At 44.9% G+C, this 15623-nt stretch overlaps 1 protein-coding gene across 1 annotated transcript in view; it reads left to right on the forward strand.

Annotated features, from left to right (window-relative positions):
- The window catches only part of LOC137519355 (polycystin-1-like protein 1), a 705387-nt gene that overhangs the window by 439657 nt on the left and 250107 nt on the right, over window positions 1-15623 (forward strand). The window contains exons 9-10 of the mRNA XM_068238307.1: window positions 13697-13797; window positions 15024-15216. Of these exons, the coding sequence (XP_068094408.1) occupies window positions 13697-13797; window positions 15024-15216 (294 nt within the window). The remainder of the gene's footprint in view (window positions 1-13696; window positions 13798-15023; window positions 15217-15623) is intronic.

A 15623-nucleotide genomic window follows, 5' to 3' on the forward strand; every position in this document is an offset into this window, starting at 1 on the left:
ACTCAGCAGTCAGCCCACTCAAAACAAGCCCCCCTATTCTCACTGGGCTGTAGGCAAGTGCCTATGTTGCCTGGTGGTTAATCCAGCCCTGTATAAGGCTCAGGGCTAAGGGATCCTCTGCACACCTATTCTCAAAGGCCATCCTTGACAATGAGGAGTCAGCAAGGGCAACAACCTCTTTTACATAATGAGTGACATGAAGATAATGGAACATCTCTCTGGCACAATGGCACGAAGCTGTCTATGTTCCTGAAGAGATTTTACTCCTTTATTAGTGCAAAGGTTTTAAATAGTGGATATTTTGTTTTGGGCCCACCAAGCAAATGCTCTATGGTCCACATAACTGCTTGAAATTCATGGTTATCCACCCACGCAGGATCTCTGCCCACAGCCGCCACCCCAGGGTCCCTGCCACTGCAGAGGCAGTACATTGCGGACAACATGGACTTGATTGAAAGCGGCACTTCATGCAGGCACAATAAGGTCGACCTCAAGATCGGACTCTGCACCGACGGGGACCACGGGCTGGCGGCTGCAAGCGGAGATGCTGCGAAGGACATGTCGACTGCAAGGGGCTGGAGGAAGCCCCAGGTAAGTATATCATGGGCCAGCACAATTTGCTTTATGTTTCCTTTAAGAGACAGAAGGCAAAGAGTGGCGGTAAACCGGTCTTGTTCATAATAGAAAATGGTTAGCAGTGGGGCGCTTCAAGGGTCAGTACTAGGTCCAATCTTCTTCAATATGCTTATTAATAGTGTTGGTTGAATAGCTCATTGTTCTGTTTGATGGCCATTCAATCAGACAGGCATGCCAAGACTCCCACAGCTCTGCACAACAATGTACAAGCCACGAAAAAAAGCAGCATGTTTTATATACTGCTGGCAAGGCCATTTTATGGGGTGATCAAGACAGAGATCAAGTCAGATATGATACGGGCCTCCAATCAGAGGCATAGAAGGCCCTCCGACATGGATTTTCCAAATCAAAAAATTAGATAATTTTAATGACCTAGCATACAGGCAGGGGGCCCCAAGGCTGGTCTACCGGATACAAAAATTAGCCACTTCTTAGCTAATTTCCAAGTGACATAGCATATAGGTGGAGGGACCCAAGGGGGTCTTCCAGATCAAAGATTATCCTATGGCAAATGAAAGATGCAGAAGTCTCTGATGGTGCTCCACCTGGAAAGGTGTCAGGCTGTGCAGCAGTTGCTGATTAGTCAGTGCACTCTACAGTGTGAGTGTGTTGAAGTCATAGCCGAGCCAAGCCTTGTTTGTTTTTGAAACATGAGATGTTTGACGTTTTGTGTCAAAAGATAAATGCGCTTATCACTCACAACCCCCCCCTCCCCCTCCCCCCCAGTTGGACTCTTTCTGACAACACACTTGCATCAGAGCAGGAAAGGAATCTCATTGGCATGTTGTACCAGCTCCCGCCACTGCCCTATTTTTCTGGCCCAATTGCTTAGTGGGTCCTGGCATGTATCCTTGCACCATCACTGGTGCTGACTGTCGGACTCATTTCCAACTGCTGCACAGCTGGCTGCTTGTCTCCACTCATAATAAGCCTGAATTTCCTGACTCTCCTGCTTCTGCCACCCATATTGCTGAAGGTAGTAGTCATGGGCGTCCACAAAACATTTTCCAGGGGGGGGGCAAAAAGTGGAGAGCAAAAAGCGGCGCCGCGCCGAAAAATGGGTGTGGTCATGAACCAGAATGTGGGTGTGGTCGTGGGTGGAGACAAGTTTACATGAACTAAGCAATGGTGGGACATTAGATTAGGACAGTGGTGGTGAACCTTTTGGAGGTCGAGTGTCCAAACTGCAAAGTCACTTTACTATCACAAAGTGCCAACAGCAATTTAAACTAAATACAAACGTTTTAACTCATACATGAACATTATGTAAAATTAAGTTGAAAATAAACTGTGAAGATAAACAATTTCATCCATCGTACTCCTGAAAAAATTATTCATTTTTTTTTAGAACCTCCCAGTTTCATTTTCTGTTTTAAAAAGCGTAAAAAGTAGGTTTAATGCTATTGTCTCATATGATGATGATTCAGCTTTTTCCATAGTCTCGCAGTTAGCAATCATGTGACCCCCAACAAGACAAATTCAGCAATCATGAGGCCCCCCCCCCCCCCCATCAAGACAAATTCAGCAATCATGAGGCCCCCAACATGACCAACTCAGCAATCATGAGGCCCCCAACAAGACAAATTCAGCAATCATGAGGCCCCCAACAAGAAAAATTCAGCAATCATGAGGCCCCCAACAAGACAAATTCAGCAATCATGAGGCCCCCAACAAGACAAATTCAGCAATCTTGAGGCCCCCAACAAATCATGAGGCCCCCAACAAGACAAAGTCAGTAACCATGAGGCCCGCAACAAGACAAATTCAGCAGTCATGAGGCACATAAATAGACAGCTTTTCACATAAATAGGCAGAAAGCCCCCTTAATATGTAGACACCTCTCACCTGGCAGCAGTTCTCCAAAATACACTCAATCTGACAGCAGTGGTTCCCCAAAAATAGGTAGCCCCAGGTCTATAGGTGTCCCCAGAATAGGTGGCCAGCGGTATAGATGTCCCCAGAACTGGTAGCCAGGGGTAGAGATGTCCCCAGAACAGGTAGCCAGGGGTATATGTGCCCAGTATATGTAGTCAGGGGTATATGTGCCCAGTATATGTAGGCAGGGGTATATGTGCCCAGTATATGTAGGCAGGGGTATATGTCCCCAGTATATGTAGGCAGGGGTATATGTCCCAGTATATGTAGACAGGGGTATATGTCCCAGTATATGTAGGCAGGGGTATATGTCCCAGTATATGTAGGCAGGGGTATATGTCCCAGTATATGTAGCCAGGAGGATATGTCCCAGTATATGTAGGCAGGGGGTATATGTCCCAGTATATGTAGGCAGGGGGTATATGTCCCAGTATATGTAGGCAGGGGGTATATGTCCCAGTATATGTAGGCAGGGGTATATGTCCCAGTATATGTAGGCAGGGGGTATTTGTCCCAGTATATGTAGCCAGGGGGATATGTCCCAGTATATGTAGCCAGGGGGATATGTCCCAGCATATGTAGGCAGGGGTATATGTCCCAGTATATGTAGGCAGGGGTATATGTCCCAGTATATGTAGCCAGGGGGATATGACCCAGTATATGTAGGCAGGGGGTATATGTCCCAGTATATGTAGGCAGGGGGTATATGTCCCAGTATATGTAGGCAGGGGTATATGTCCCCAGAAAAAGTAGCCAGGGGGATATGTCCCAGTATATGTAGGCAGGGGTATATGTCCCAGTATATGTAGGCAGGGGTATATGTCCCAGTATATGTAGGCAGGGGTATATGTCCCAGTATATGTAGGCAGGGGTATATGTCCCAGTATATGTAGGCAGGGGTATATGTCCCAGTATATGTAGGCAGGGGGTATTTGTCCCAGTATATGTAGCCAGGGGGATATGTCCCAGTATATGTAGCCAGTGGGATATGTCCCAGTATATGTAGGCAGGGGTATATGTCCCAGTATATGTAGGCAGGGGGTATATGTCCAGTATATGTAGCCAGGGGGATATGTCCCAGTATATGTAGGCAGGGGTATATGTCCCAGTATATGTAGCCAAGGGGTATATGTCCCAGTATATGTAGGCAGGGGTATATGTCCCAGTATATGTAGGCAGGGGTATATGTCCCAGTATATGTAGGCAGGGGTATATGTCCCAGTATATGTAGGCAGGGGTATATGTCCCAGTATATGTAGGCAGGGGTATATGTCACAGTATATGTAGGCAGGGGTATATGTCCCAGTATATGTGGCCAGGGGGATATGTCCCAGTATATGTAGCCAGGGGTATATGTCCCCAGTATATGTAGGCAGGGGTATATGTCCCAGTATATGTAGACAGGGGTATATGTCCCAGTATATGTAGGCAGGGGTATATGTCCCAGTAAATGTAGGCAGGGGTATATGTCCCAGTATATGTAGCCAGGAGGATATGTCCCAGTATATGTAGGCAGGGGGTATATGTCCCAGTATATGTAGGCAGGGGGTATATGTCCCAGTATATGTAGGCAGGGGGTATATGTCCCAGTATATGTAGGCAGGGGGTATTTGTCCCAGTATATGTAGGCAGGGGGTATTTGTCCCAGTATATGTAGCCAGGGGGATATGTCCCAGTATATGTAGCCAGGGGGATATGTCCCAGCATATGTAGGCAGGGGTATATGTCCCAGTATATGTAGGCAGGGGTATATGTCCCAGTATATGTAGCCAGGGGGATATGACCCAGTATATGTAGGCAGGGGGTATATGTCCCAGTATATGTAGGCAGGGGGTATATGTCCCAGTATATGTAGGCAGGGGTATATGTCCCAGTATATGTAGGCAGGGGTATAGGTCCCAGTATATGTAGGCAGGGGTATAGGTCCCAGTATATGTAGGCAGGGGTATATGTCACAGTATATGTAGGCAGGGGTATATGTCCCAGTATATGTGGCCAGGGGGATATGTCCCAGTATATGTAGCCAGGGGGATATGTACCAGTATATGTAGCCAGGGGGATATGTCCCAGTATATGTAGCCAGGGGTATATGTCCCAGTATATGTAGCCAGGGGTATATGTCCCCAGAAAAAGTGGCCATGTGTGCCCCAGCAGGAGGGGAGCAGCGCAGAGAAGAGGGAGAGCTATGGGCACTCACCTTAGGGGGCTCTCCCTCCCTCTCTCGCTCTCCCCTCCGGAGTCCGGAATGAAGTGTGCAGCGGCTGGGCAGCGGGCGGAACTTACCTCCTCTCATCGCACGCGCCGGATGGATTAGCCGGTACTCTGGTCTGATCCAGACCAGAGTGCGGCACAAGAACTTCCGGCGCAGGAGCGAGACGAGGTAAGTTCTGCCCGCTGCCCAGCCGCTGCACACTTCATTCCGGAGGGGACAGCGAGAGAGAGAGAGCCCCCTAAGGTGAGGGAAGGGGGGGAGATGTCCGCCCTTCCCCACTGTGCCCATAGCTCTCTCTCTTCTCTGCGCTGCTCCCCTCCTTCTGGCTGCACGGGCACGCGGCCAGGGGGGGGGCAGCGGGCGGCCAGGCTCGGGCAGATGCCCGGTTTTGCCGTATGTGCGGACGCCCCTGGTAGTAGTACTTTGACTGCCATGGCAAGTGTAAGTGCTGCTGCTGCTGGCCTGCAGAGTGGATGAGCACAAGTCCCTTACAAGCACTTCCTGTTAGTGATTTTTTTGGCCCCTTGTCTTGTGGCTGAATGAGTTCTGCTTTTTCAGGCTTTAAGGCCTGGTGCACACCAAAAACCGCTAGCAGATCCGCAAAATGCTAGCAGATTTTGAAACGCTTTTTCTTCTTTTTCTGTAGCGTTTCAGCTAGCATTTTGCAGTTTTGTGAAGCGTTTTTGGTGTAGTAGATTTCATGTATTGTTACAGTAAAGCTGTTACTGACAGCTACTGTAACAAAAAACGCCTGGCAAACCGCTCTGAAGTGCCGTTTTTCAGAGCGGTTTGCATTTTTCCTATACTTAACATTGAGGCAGAAACGCATCCGCAATCCAAAATCTGCAGCAGCCTGGGAGTATGCGTTTCTGCAAAACGCCTCCCGCTCTGGTGTGCACCAGCCCATTGAAATACATTACCCTAGCGGATCCGCACCCGCAAGTGGATCGCAAACCGCAGCCGAACCGCTCTGGTGTGCACTAGGCCTAACAGGGATCAAGCATTTATTGGTACTGGTCAGTATTGTTTTTGATGTGCTGTATGCTCGGATTCTTGTGGATCCTTGCACACGTAGGTACTTATATTCATATAGCTGACGGACTTGTGCACCTAGATTCCTGGGTTTCAAACAGAAACCGCGTTGTCCTCCTCCTCCTCTGCCTTGTCTAGCCACCTCCGAGACATTCTGGCTTGTGTTTAGGTGGATAGATTCCATGTAGCCTCTGAATCCTCCTCTCCTCCTTTATCCCTTTATTTTTGAGCTATCAATCTTCTCCTCATCTTCTTCTACCTCTTCCTGTGTTTGTGGAACAAAATGCCTAGACATACACAGCCAAGAAACTGCATCAATGGCATGGCTTCCTGTAGTGTCCTCTGTGACTTGTTTTTGCGCAGTTCCACCAGCATCCATTTCAGCAGGCAGCTGATGGGAATGGTGTCCCTGACACAGGCCATCCTAGTTGCCTCTTCAAATGGTGCCAGCACTGTGCAAATGTTTTTGCAGCCACTCTGTAGGGTCAAACTAAGACAAAAGTTGCGAGCGTCTTCTATAGGCAACCGCCATGTAGTACACCACCGCTATCTGCTGACTATTGAGCTGCAGCAGCATATAAAATGTTGAATTGCACTGAGTGGCAACATTGCAAATCAATCGGTGCATGGGCAGATTGAGCTTTCCCTGCAATTTCACCAATCTGGCACTGGTTGTGCACAAACAGTGGAAATGCGCTCCCACCTTTCTGGCCTTCTGCAATAGGGATTGGAGGTGTAGGTACTTGGCTGTACTACACGGTTCATCACATGGGTCAGGCATAGTACTTGTGTGATTTTGCCAGTACGCAGGGCCCCCAGCAGACTGGTCCCATTGTTGCACATGACCTTAACTGCCTGGAGTCTATGCAGAGTTAACCAGATGTTCTCCTGCTCCCTCAGAGCATTCAGAATTGCTTTGCACATGTGGCTGAGGGAGCCGAGGCTTCACAATGTGAGGACTGCGTGGCATTGTTTGTCTTGTGCACCAAAGTAGTAAGTAGCATGATGTTGCAGACAGGGATCAGATGCTGGTGGTTGGGACTGAGAGATGCTGCTGATTTTCTACTTCAAAGTGTCTTTGGAAGAACAGGTGGAGGCAGGCAACGATCCAAAGGAGGCAGTGGAGGAGGGTGGGGAAGGAAATTACATGGTACTATTGTACTCTGGGCAGATATGCAGGCCTTCTTGCAGTTGGATCTTCCCCTGATGCCACTAAAGGTACCCAGTGAGCTGTGTAGGAAATGTATTTTTCCTGTTCGTGCTTGCTCGACCAACTTTAGGTTGTCAGATGCACCTTGCTGCAAACAGAGTGCCGCAGCACCATGGACTAGAGATGGCTCGAATCTCCAATTTTAGGTTTGTGAACCTCGAACATGAACTTCCGCCAAAAGTTCGCGAAACGGCAAACTCTGCGAACCGCAATAGACTTAAATGGGCAGGCGAATTTGAACAACTATAAACACTGTTTCTGGCCACAAAAGTGATGGAGAAAGATGTTTCAAGGGGTCTAACACCTGGAGGGGGTCAGTGGCTACAAGAAGAAACATTTTTTTTTTCAAAAAGACCTTATACTTTTTGAGAAAATCAATTTTAAAGATCTCCTGCTGAGTGTGGGAAATGTTTCCACCGCCCCCGACTTTAACGGTTAATAGCAAAGCCCCCTTAAATGCCAGAAACACCAAATTTGCATGGGAATGTTAAGAAGAACAGTGGGAACAATAGAAAAAAATGTTTTTTCAAAAATACCTTATACTTTTTTTTTAAAGGTACAGGTAAGTATTTATGGTTAATTGAGAACATTAAAGGACTTTTTTCATGGTTGTGTTTTTATTTCATTTAACCCTTTGTAGAAATGGGTAAGGGGTACTTTGTACCCCTATACTCATTTCTCCTGGGAGGGGGGTGGGCATCTGGGGTCCCCTTCTTAAAGGGGTCTCCCAGATGCCCCCATAACCCCCCCACCCCCAGGGAGGCGTCACCCCCACCTCCTCCTGGGGCACTGGAGGTGAAGAAGAGCCCCTTGTCCATGGATTGGACAAGGGCTCGGGGGGAGAGGGGAAGGCCTGGCCGCCCCTCTCCCCCGGAGCCCCCCATACCATGGACCATGCGGGCTGGTATAGCTCAAGGTGCGAAGCCCCACGCGGCCGGGGCTCCACATTCACATTCTGGATATCCCAGCCTGCATGGGAGACAAGGGGTTACAGGGAGCTCAGAAAGGGGGACCCCATGTCATTTTTTTTTGGGGGGGGGGGAGTTTCCCAGACTCTGAAAATGTAAAAAAAATTAAATTAAAAACAATATTTTTTAAATATTGTTTCCCACTATCTTTTTAACATATCCTGCAAATTTGGTGTTGCTAGGACGTAAGGGGCCTTTGCTATTAACTGCTAAAGTCGTCGGGAATTGTTTCCCACGATCTGTCATTGACCAGCATTTAAAAGTAATGTTTTTTACTTTGAACTTTTGAAATCGACTTTCTCAAAAAGTATAAGGTCTTTTTGAATTTTTTTTCCCCTCTTGTTCCCATTGTTATTCTTAACATTCCCATGCAAATTGGTGTTTCTGGCATTTAAGGGGGCTTTGCTATTAACTGTTAAAGTCAGCGGCGGTGGAAACATTTCCCACACTCAGCAGGAGATATTTAAAATTGATTTTCTCAAAGTATAAGGTATTTTTGAAAAAATTCCTCTTGTAGTTAGTGACTCCCTCCACGTACTCTGCAAATTTGGTGTTTCTACTATGTAAGGCGGCTATTAACCGTTAAAGTCGGCACTATTAAAGTCTATGGGAAAAATGTGCGGTTCTCCTCCAACGCGAACCACTAAGGTTCGTGCGAACAAGTTCTCTGGCGAACCGTTCAGGCCATCTCTACCATGGACATGTTGTTCTGCTCCTGTTTGTGCAAAGCAGGAAGCACATTTCTCTGCAAAAAACGACAGCTTGGGCATTACACACTGTCTGTTAGCACACAGGAATGCGTAACAGAATGCTTGTGAGTCCACCAGCCTGTATGGGAGGAGCTCAAATGCCAGCAGCTGTGCAATTACCGCAGTAATGCATTTTGCTGTGGCCCCATTGGTTGAATATTTCCTTTTGTGCTCCAGCACCTGCAGAATGGAAGGTTGCATGTTGCTGGGAAGATGGGGTACAAGGTAAAGGAGATCACGCCTGGTCCTGTCTGCCATCAGTGCAGCAAACTCCAACCGCTTGGAGCTCCTCCTCACTGCTGGTGCAGCCAGAAAACTGTAATGCTTGACTACATCCCTCACTGAAATTGGATGCAGAAGCACGGGTAAGCTTGGTAGCAGGAGGAAATGCATTGGAGGAAGATGCAGCTTGCTTAATGGGCGGAGCTCTGCGCTGTGGTCAAATTTTACCACCAGGTTACCTGGGGTGGGTTTTTAATTGTTTTGTCATGTAAGTGGTACGAAGGTTGTCGTTTTTTTTTTCCTCTTTCCAACTGCTGATAACACAGTTTGCAGATGACCGTGGTGTTCTCATTTTGTAGGAAAAAAATGGCCACGCGGCCAAACTTCTAGCCAGACCAAAAATTGGTCTGGTGGTGGCTGTGGGCTGCCATTCTGGAGGCACACTAGGGTTGACAGTTGCCACAGTGGCTGACTACAACTTGTCTGACTGCTGCTGCTGAGTAAAGGCAGCCTTTATCCTTTTCCATTTTCTCCCCCTTCTCTGCATTTTTCATGCTGAAACTTAATACTGTAAATATACATTTTGATGAAAACATTTTCTAAAACTTTTAAGGAGAAAAATAACGGTAGCATGCATTCATTAATGGCACCAATAGGTTTAAACGTGCAGAACAGGGAGCATTCAGAGTCCCATAGGATAAAGTAATCTAGCTGCCAGTATTAACTTTTTTTTTTTAACGCTTGTGGTGTAGGCATGGGGAACTGACGGCCACGGGCTGGCGGAAAAGGAGGGGGGGGGAGCGGAGTAGGCCGTTGCTTATGCCCGTTTGTTGTAAAGCGGAGCTACAAGTAAAAGTTCCACACCCATACATTGGGTGAGCTGCGGGAGTCTCAGTGACATATTCCAGCAGAAGGGCTAAGGGAAAACGGCGTCCGAAGCCTACTTGTGGCCCTGCCAGACGCGTATATTCAGGGATGCACGTATGGCAATTGCCCTGGGTGCCTCCTTTCTCAAAATTCATGGAGTCTGCTCTGCAACTGTTGGGGGCTGTTCTTCCATATAATATGGTTTAAGATTTATATAGCAGTTTTCATTCTTATATGACTTATAAAGTGGGTTTAGTAGTATATATTAGTTTATAGAACATGTCACATTTTACCTTTCTCCCAGTTAGAAGCAAATTACCTTTTACTTAGATATTTCTCAAAGCACATATGCCAGATGTTTATACAAGAGAGGTAACTGGCGAGGTCCTAGACAGACTCTCTAGACTTAGGTCTCCATAGGGGACAAGAGGTCAAAAAGGGAGTATCTGTCTGTGTGGTCTAAGCAATAAATCTGGTGACCTAGGGGTCATATGGGTGTCTACATATTTGGCAAAGTGAGAAAGGAAAAGTATACATTTAGGTCCAAGAAGGCTCATAGACACATTGCTGAGATATGACCTGAAGAAAGGTGGTATGTATTTTTAAATTATGTAACTCTTGATGACTGATTATGTTGCTAGATATTTTTACTGTTGGTATACTGATTATAACCCTGTTATATTTGTATATTCTTTATATATAATTACAAGAATATATTTATATTAGAAAAAAAGATTTAGGTCTAAGACTCCAGTTATTTCATGGGTATAGCTGTGATACTATAAAAATATATGTTGTTGGTATGACAGTGGTCAAAAACCCATCTGACCGACCCTAGGAGAATTGACGCTTGAGTTTAATATTCTCCACAGTTGGCTAACCTGTTTTATATAGGAAGCTAGCACACGGTTTGGTGCTGGTGAACACACATGCTCACTTAGACTCCATGCCCTGGGATTGCCTGTATCAGTCAGCAGTGCCGAAGTCAACAGGACCCTGACTGTGATCAGGAAGACAAGCAGACCAGGAATTATATAGGGGAGTAGCAGCTGCTGCTTCTCCCCACCAGTTTTCCCAAGAGACCTGCTTTCTCACTCACTATGATCCACACCAGCATCCAAAACAGGCCCAGGACAAGCTCTGTGTACCCCTGCATTTCTATCCTCCTCAGCCACCAATAAAGCAGTAAGGCACAGAGTCACATCATGGGTCAGTAAGGGTCGGTTCGCACTTGCTTAAAAAACGCACCCGTTTGGGACATTTTTTTGAGCTCCGCTTAAATGCAGGAAGCAGATCCTATGTTAAAAATAGGATCTGATTCCACCTGTTACAAAATATGGATCTTACACAGATCCGTGTTCCGCGGAATGCAAGATTGAATGCAGAGTCCCAACTTGGCACATTTTCCCAGACCGGACAAAAGCCAATGAAAGCCTATGAGAACAAACACAGTCCATTCTCACTAGGCTAGTCGCTGCATCTGCGTTGCCCGTTTCACCACCGCCATGAGGTTATACTCACATGTCCTGTGGCCCATCGCCTTCCCTCGGTCCTTTCTAAACAGCATGGTGGCCGAGGACCTTCATTGGGCTGCAAAAGACCAATGGGAATCCTCATCAACAGGGAGAATTCTCATTGGTTCAGGTTCGACCAATGAAAATTCTTCCTGTTGCTAGGGAGAATTGGCCTGCTGCAGCCTATGGAAAGCCCCATGCTACTGCTGGCTTTTGAACTGTTGAAAGGGACTGAGCGGCGGCGGCAGGACAGGTGAGCGGCGATGCGTACGGGTGGACATCATCTACACAGAATCAGATGGGCAGACACAGAATGCCTTCGCTTACTGTTTCCGTTCTGCATTTGCTCAAGTGTGAACCGGCCCTAAGCAATAAGACTCACAGCATGGGTCAGTAAGCAGTTAGCTATTTGTAGGGATAGGGAAGCTGCCAGTTATCTGGGATAGACTACAATATACACTATCCTATTGCCACTTGTTAGGATTGATGTTGTTACCTCTGCAGCAGGGAGCGGTGAGGCCGCCGCTCCCGCACCTGACGTCACCGCGTATCTCGCCGCGTCTTCTCAGTCATTTCCTTCCGGCAGAGCAGGTCTCTCCAGGGTGCATCAAAGCAGGGCAGCGCACACGCGCACCAGGAGACAGGAACGTTATGCAATAAGGAGGCGGGTCAGCTGACCTGCTGCTGATTGGCTGCAGTGCACTGGGCGGAACTTTTGGAGTGTCCTGTTTGTATTTAAGACCTGAGCTGTCAGTGGCTCGTTGTCTGCTGTTGCTGAAACTTTGCGGTTAAGCTCTCAGACCTTAGTCAGATCCGAGTGTGTTTGATCCGGCAGGACCCCGGGGATTCTCACATAGCCTAGGATTATTATTATCTATTTGTAATAGTTATATATCATTGTATATCCTCATTGTGTATGAACCTTGCCTGAACTCTTGACGATTCTTCTGCCTTCTGATTCTGTACCCTGCCTATCTGATTTGCTGCTGACCTTTAGCCTGTACCTTGACTCTAATTTAGCCTCCTGATTCTGTACCTTTACCCTTCTGATTTGACGCTGACCTTGTCCTGTTCTAGACTACGCATTTGCCTGACGATTCTGTACCGCTGCCTGACCGACCTGTTGCCGACCTTGCTTGTACGACCATTCTCTGTTTAGTGATAGCCCCAGCCACCAAGGGCTATCACTTAGGAGTACTCCAGTATTACAGTGCACCAAATACACGTGTGATCACACTCTGAATAAAGTACTAACTATTGTGCTGTTAGAGCTAATTCTGATTATCAGATATACCACTGATCATTACACCACTATAGATAACAGCTGGTCAGTGGGATAAGTTATTTCTGCCTTGCATGCTAATTTAGTGCAAACTATGTACAGCTTTGACTAATGAAAAAAACTTAAAGTACATTTGATTGAGCCCAGTTCTGTGCAGCATGCAATTTGCATGAAATGTGCATGCAAGGCAGAATTATTACCATCTCACTGGCCATTTCTACAAGTGATGGTCAGTGAGATGCTTATAGTTTGAAACTGATGGCCATTATTGATATAATCCCGCAACCAGTCGACCATTACCAGTAATTGGAAACAATCAGTCATGGCTATTAATGCCCACATTCCTACTAATCAATTTTATGAAATAAATAGAATCAGTCCTTTTTTTATCAATCCCATTGATCTGATTGGATCAGTTAGCGGGAATTTGCCTATTAATGGACACAACCAATAGTTTTCAATCAATTACCACAGAAATTAGAAACGATCAGTCAGCTGTGGGATTGTATCGTTAATGAACACGCAACTAAGAACATGGCGTGAAAAAAATTACTATTGTACAGTATTTGATTGGTCCAATATTAACCATTTGATGACTTCTCTGGCCCATTATGGATCAGAGATGTTTCTTTTCTTTAAAAATCATTAACAAGGGGACTTAGATCAATGAATGGGAACCGCGTTGATCTCCCCTCTAATGGGCGGCAAGTACCTGCCCGGGAGCGAGCAGTGGCAATCCACTATATATATATATATATATATATATATATATATATATATATATATATATATATATGTATGTATGTATGTATGTGTGTATGTGTGTGTATATATATATATATATATATATATATATATATATATATATATATATATATATATATATATATATGCACAAGGTGAAGTAAGTGGTTTAAGAAAAACATTTCTTTGTTACAGCCGATCGAAATTCTGTGCCGGGTGGGGGTAAAGCATTGTAGTAACTAACCATGTGTCAGATAAGCAGAGCTTTTAAAATAATTTTTCTGAGTTTGCTGATGAAAAGTAGGCAAAGGAGTTTTTACACAGATCTGCCATTTTTTGTTGTTATGATGAAAAAGTGATATTTCATATTTGTGTTTACTTACAGATACTCCAGGAAGCCTACCCCTTTTAATTTCAATTTAAAGCAAGTCCATTATTTGGAAGAAAATACAACTCAGATATTTATTTCATCGGATGCTATAAAAAGTTTGTTTCTATGTATTATGTTTCTGCTTCAGAAATCTATCTGTGTGTGTGTGTGTGTGTGTGTGTGTGTGTGTGTACAGTATGTATGCTCATATGCTTTCTATAAACATTTATGTTATAAATTACCTTTAGGGTTTTCATTAAATAAAAAAAACACACTATACAATAAAATGAACCGATTTTACAGCAATTTGGTAAATATGATCGGATCTCCCGAAAAAATGAAAGCTTTTTTTTCAATCGACTGAAAAATCCGACCGGATTTCCCATTTTTTTTAGATTTTTATTGATCCGCAATGCTGGAAATTTTTCTTCAGTCTTTCTAAAGATTGTATGGTGTGTGTTAGATCAGTGTTCCCCAACCTTGTCCTCAAGGCCCACCAACAGTGCATGTTTTGTGGAAATCCACAGAAGTAGTTGATCAGTTCTGCTGAGACACTGATTGCCTCACCTGAACCGTCTGTCTGAACCAGTTGGGATAACAACACCTGCATTTGTTGGTAAACTAATAAAGGCTTCCTGTTTCAGGATAGACAAATGTTTTTTCTTATTTCATTTTGTAGGTAATATGTTATTGTTGTGGTGATGAGCTTGCAAAATTTAAATTTGTAATGGATATCATTATGCAATTTATTGTTTATCTTTTTCTGTGCACAAGAGTACGGGAGCAATCCACAGCACTGTTGGAGTAGACACTTTGTGTAGATTTATTTGAATACTATAATTAATTATATATTTGCATAACTGATTTACATACAGTATCTGCATGGCTTGTGATTTTGAGAAATAGGTTTTAAGGCTCACTTGTACTGGTGGGGTACACCGAAGGGAGGGCTACAACCGATACATGTAGTGTACTTGTTTTGATGCTCAATGCAAGATTTTGCTTTAGCCTTTTGTGTGCCATCTCCATTTTTTCTAGTTGTGCAAGCTTTTGCAGGAGTGTGTCCCTGCAGGAGTCCAGGCAAACTGGGTCTTGCATAATGGACCAGTGAGGTGAGGCAAGTAGGATTTTTATTGAATTGCCAAGCTTACTCCCTGCATTAGCATGCAAACATACAAACCTTTTAGGGCTGGTTCAAGTTTGTTGTGGCCAGACTGGCCCTGCACATATAGCCTATGCAGATTTTTAAGACAATGAAATATTGTTGTTTACTATTTTTATCTTTTTTACAACAAAAATAAATCAAGACTAACAAATAATATTTTGTTTTAAACAAATATAGAGTCCGGCTTAATTTACCTGGCCTTAATGGATGCAGACTACAAAAGGAATTCAAAAAACAATTACATATCCAAATTCCTACAATATACTGTTGATATTCAATGGATACAGTGTTTGTCCTGGTTTAACAAACACTGGAATTCTGAAGACTGTTATCCACAGAAAGGATATGTACCATCAGTGACTGTTTGCAGGTGAAGTATTTTGCAATAACAATAAAGGCAAAACATGGTCAAACATACATTTACTTGTTATAAACAATAAACATTTACTGTAATTACAGAAACTACAGAACCGGACCTTTTTTTTACTCCTAAAAAAGGTTTATTCTATTCTATAAACAGCAGATTACTAGGGTTGAGCTTTTGGCATGCAAAATGCCTTTCAGCTGAGTTAGAATGGAAAAACATGTGGCCTGCAACTTAACCCCCCCCTGGCCGCAGCGCTCCATGCTGCGCTCCATCACTCCGATACTTCTGCATTCTGGAGGAAGGAAGTTAGGATGTATTGTAGTGATAAAGCACAGCATGCAGCATTGCCATCAGGGGTGAGTTAACGACCTCTGCCGTGGACCACATCTGTATCTATTTTGACTCAGCAG

Source organism: Hyperolius riggenbachi, chromosome 5 (genome assembly GCF_040937935.1).
Source record: "Hyperolius riggenbachi isolate aHypRig1 chromosome 5, aHypRig1.pri, whole genome shotgun sequence".
NCBI lineage: Eukaryota > Metazoa > Chordata > Amphibia > Anura > Hyperoliidae > Hyperolius > Hyperolius riggenbachi.